This window comes from Saccostrea cucullata, unplaced genomic scaffold (genome assembly GCF_032062105.1).
Source record: "Saccostrea cucullata isolate Sc308-1 unplaced genomic scaffold, CSIRO_AGI_Scuc_v1 ctg13597, whole genome shotgun sequence".
Taxonomy (NCBI): Eukaryota; Metazoa; Mollusca; class Bivalvia; order Ostreida; family Ostreidae; genus Saccostrea; species Saccostrea cuccullata.
The window spans coordinates 12,362-16,935 of record NW_026920173.1 but is presented as its reverse complement, the minus strand read 5'-3'; the positions used below and the strand labels follow the sequence as shown (position 1 = coordinate 16,935).

The window sequence follows — 4,574 nt, the reverse complement described above, 5'->3', positions numbered from 1 at the left end:
ACATATAGACGCAAGTGTTAAAGAAATCTGTCAAACATTTGAAATCTTCTTGAATCAACCAGCCACACATTTCCGACTTGTTCATTGGTTGAACCAAGATTTGATAGATATTCGAGAGGATGATCCTTGGCCGGAAATTAAACAAAAAATTCATCATATACTTCTGAACAGGATAACTGATGAATTCACGAAGTGGGAGGAAGATAATAAAAAATGTCGAAAGGTCGAGCAAGAAATCTTCAACCAAATCAAATCCGAACTGCATCTTTTACAGAGTGATTTAGTGTCTATCGAAGGTGAACTGCATTCTGATTCCGATAGTGTCTCATCAGAAGAATATTATGGTTCAACAACTCGACGAAAATCATCACTCCTCTCAATAAAGCTTGGGCGATGTGGAGACTATGATTTTGGAGCGTTACATGCACAGCGATTACCAGTCCGATTGGTCGGCAAATTTTTGCATCCATTGGATACTTTGGCCAAGACACTGAGACATTCTAGTTTATACGAAACTTACGAATTTGCGAGGTGGAACAGGAAGAAAGAAGTGTTTCAGAAAGATCCACTCAATGTCGCCAAGGAGGTCTCCGAAAAGTTTCTTCAAAAGTTTTTGCATCCCAAAAAGGGCGAAGAAAATAAACTTCTTAACTTTGTTTCAGAAATGTTTGATCGTCCAAGAGAATTACTGGAGGTTATTGAAGAGAATATCCCTGCAATGATCCAATCCAATGAAGAATTACTAGACCATATTTCACATTGCCGCATCGATGCAAATGAATCAAGAGAGACATATGAAAAGATGATGGTAGGTTTAGAAACTTTAAAACATCAGCTTTTGGAGTATGGAACTGGACAAATTTACGTGGATGATTTTATTGGAAGGGAAATTCGTCTTCGGGACGATTATAACGACTACGGAGATTCTGGTGATTTCCGATGTTCAGCAATCATTCTAAATTGCTCGAACAACACTCGAGGAGGAGACAGACGCATCCAGAGGGGGATTTGGACTGCTCTACAAAATGCGAGTTTATACGACGAGGAGGAAAAACGTGATGAAGCAATCATCATCAAAGTCTATCTTCCTCTGGCCGGAATCTCCGAAACCTTTGCAGAAGTTACCAAATTACGGTACACACTTTTAAAAAACCGATAATCTTAATGCTCCTTTGCAATTTGTCAAGCATATAGAAAAAAGATTATGTAGAATTTTTGAAACTGTTTTCCTTATCGGTTCATTCATTCCTTTTCAAAGATCTGAAGAGGACGGCATATGATAAAACCTTTAAATAAGTTGATTTTTTTATCTTCCTTCAGATTTCTGGATCACCCATGTGTAGCAAAGTTTTTGGGTATTCACCATTCTGATTCTCCAATCCCTGCATTTGTTTATATGGATCACCTTCGAAGTCTAAAAATATATAGAGAATCGACCTTTTGCAATCTTCGAGTGGAGATTCCGAGATTTCTGGAGGAGGTGGTTTATGGCCTTGAATATCTTCACAGTAAAAAGCTTGTCCACATGGAACTATGTCAGAACACCATTACAGTATGTTTTCATTTATAGTAAGAAGAGAAGTACATATATTTGAAACATGAAAAAAGGAGATGATGAAAGTATTTTTTTTCGCATTTTGAAATTTAAATATTGTATGTAAAGAAGTATTTTCTTTTGTTCTTGTAGGTAGACTTTGATGGGAATGTTAAACTAACCGGTGGATGTCTTCCACGTTTAGCCAGTTTCCCAATGGACAAGGAGTCTATCGGTGTGGGTGATTTTGCATACTTGTCACCGGACGTTCTGAGGGGGGAAATATATGTTGCGTGCGCAGACGTGTATGCGCTTGGTCTTCTGATTTTCGAATTGTTGCTCAATACTCGATGTTTTGACAACCAGAGAATGATGACTCTTGATTTGTTTACCAGCAAAGTGGATCCCATTGGAATGAACGATGTCATAAATAAATGCCAAGAGGTGAATATGACTGAATCAACTAAAAATCTTATTGTGTGGTGCATGGATCCATCAGCGGATAAAAGACCTCCAGTCCAAGTGATTGCAGAAAAGATGAGTGATTTTAAAACTGAACAGTGTGCACAGAATCTCAGACGTAGTGGTTTTCAAACCAGAAGACACCAGGCCGTAAAGCGTGTTCCGTCTAAACAAGCTTCTTAGCGAGATTTTGAAATATTTTTGAAGAAAAATAGATTTCCTATGAACATAGCTGACAAAATAACTACCTAATGGAGTCTCCATGAAAAAGGAATATGTCTCATCAATATTCATGACACATTTCCTTTGGTTTAATAAGTAATATTATTATTTTGTCAATTCAGTATTATACCGGTAGATAAAATGTGTGAATTATGAAAATAAAACAAAACTTTTGGGAGTTCTTTTAGCATTACCATATGATAATGAAAATAATTTTTAACCCAGTACTGCCGTTTTCAATAGCTTTTGCAAAAGAGCAGTTCTGCCGTTACCTTGAAACGGTATAATTATTCTGTTGTCTTCAAACTCAAAATATTGTATACTTCGACTTTTTAAACTTGCATACGTTACCGCGGTCTGTGTGCCTTATTAAAAAAAACTTGTACCAAATATTACAAGGTTTTTAGCAACCAAATGAAATATAAATATTTAATCGTTCTGCAGTTCCATTAAAATCACTCAAGTGTCGAGGGAAATAAAAACAAATCTATTTTCAATGTAAAGTACCGCGTAATCGATCCATTTAACCATTGATCAAAGGATTGGCAACAGCTATTGAAACGACAGTACTGGTTCGATAAACATGTTTAAAAGTCTTTATGCTTCTAAGTTATTTTACTTCCTGGTTTAGAAGTTCTTAATGTTGACAAGGGGTGCAGACAAATCCAATACGAATGTTTATTTTCTAAATACTGTTTTAGGGGTTTAATTTTAATCCCGATTCCGAAATAATTTTATCTCTCAACTTTTATGAGATAATTCCTCGTATTCCCTTTTGGCTATGGTGGAAAAATGAATGAGGTTGAGGGTGAAAAGGGATTATAATTTACGAAAATAATCGCAGAATGTTTGAATGAATACTACATGTATTGTTATTTCTAAATGAATTGTATCACAATTACAAAAGTTTTCTTAGTATATGGGGTTTTTAGACATGCCTTTAATCTAAAATCCCAAAGCTTTTTATTACATGTATATTGCTAGGGAAAATCAAAATAATTATTGATAGATAATTTAATAATTATTATTAATAAAATATTGTACACAATTTTTTTTTTATTAAAGCAATGTGAAATCTTACCGGGCCTTATTTAAATTCATAAACGAAGTCCATCTGATTATCTATGTAGGGTGTATTTATGTAATAAACATAATAATTAAACAAAAGCAGCGCGTGATGAAAAATGTGAAGTACATTCCAGTTTTTGGACTATTCATAAGGAATTGAATTCGAAGAATTTAGACATAATTTTTTTTTACATAAACATGATCTTATTTAAAGGGTGTTACTGCATGAGAAACCTTCCCATTTAAAACACTTTGTTAATTAAATAAAGTGGTTACACAATTTCATGCTCTTGTTTTCTACCTTTAGCTATCTTCCTTGTTCCAGCATTATCCAATGAAATAGATTGGTTCCTCGTACCTTCTCCAATGTTGCATGTATTCCCAAGGATAGGTGCTATTGTTGAAAATTGTTCAATCATACGACACGCGATCATCGCCCTTTTCTTTGGAAATATTTTATGAATACTGGTCACGTTTTGTTTAAATGTGCATGTAGTGTACGCACAGTGTTCACATACAATTTCATTTTGGGGTTGAAAATAGATTTTAGCAATTACTTCATTTCAAACATGTTTCAATATGACCAAATAAAAATGTTAAGAAATACCCTTATTTTTTTTAATTTCTAAAGTCTATGCAAATATATAAATATTCTTCTAGCTATATTAATATTAAACATGAATTACTTTAATATACTAGGATATTTTTTTTAAATCATAGATTTTTTTCTTGCAAAGAAGAGTTAATTCTACCTTGGTTTCTCGATTCGTTGGTTGATTAATTTAGTTGTGGCCATCGGAAGGTTTGGTTTGGTTTGAACATATTTTATTGTTTTGATGTTATAACAAAAGGATTGGACACAAGTTCTTATAAACTTAGAACATCCTCTCCTTTACAACAATTAATAACACAAAGTATTTTTCAAAATTAATTTACACAGGAACCAAAGGTAAAGAAGATTGTCTAACATAAGTAATGCATGTACAGAATTGAATTAATGTAGTATGGACAAACAAATCTAAATACATAACTCAAAAACGACCAGATCTCTTGATAAATAATTGCACATTTAAAAACAAGACAATATTGATGTAACCATCAATTGTCGCCCGGGAAATATATTAAGTAAACAATGAAAAATGAATCTTGATCATCAAACCGCTTCGATATGTGTGAAAAGCGTGCGTCTTATTGATGGAGACAATACTCGCGAATATTTTGAAAACTTACAGTCGGATAAATGACAAACAAAAACGATACCATTTTAAACTTCAATTCCTCGAGTAAA

The 4,574-nt window shown here is 33.6% G+C and overlaps 1 protein-coding gene across 1 annotated transcript; it reads left to right on the top strand.

The window, feature by feature from the left end:
• Positions 1-10: 10 nt before the first annotated feature.
• LOC134244550 (serine/threonine-protein kinase Nek7-like) lies at positions 11-2,184 on the top strand. The gene is made up of 3 exons (XM_062726814.1): positions 11-1,134; positions 1,321-1,552; positions 1,688-2,184. The coding sequence occupies exons 1-3, from the start codon at positions 665-667 to the stop codon at positions 2,177-2,179; spliced, it is 1,194 nt and encodes a 397-aa protein (XP_062582798.1). The 5' UTR covers positions 11-664; the 3' UTR covers positions 2,180-2,184.
• Positions 2,185-4,574: the final 2,390 nt, after the last annotated feature.

Coding starts and splice junctions, on each gene's coding strand:
- LOC134244550 (XM_062726814.1), top strand. CDS start 665: ATGTTTGATCGTCCAAGAGAATTACTGGAGGTTATTGAAGAGAATATC. Junction 1,135..1,320: donor GCAGAAGTTACCAAATTACG/GTACACACTTTT, acceptor ATCTTCCTTCAG/ATTTCTGGATCACCCATGTG. Junction 1,553..1,687: donor TATGTCAGAACACCATTACA/GTATGTTTTCAT, acceptor TTGTTCTTGTAG/GTAGACTTTGATGGGAATGT.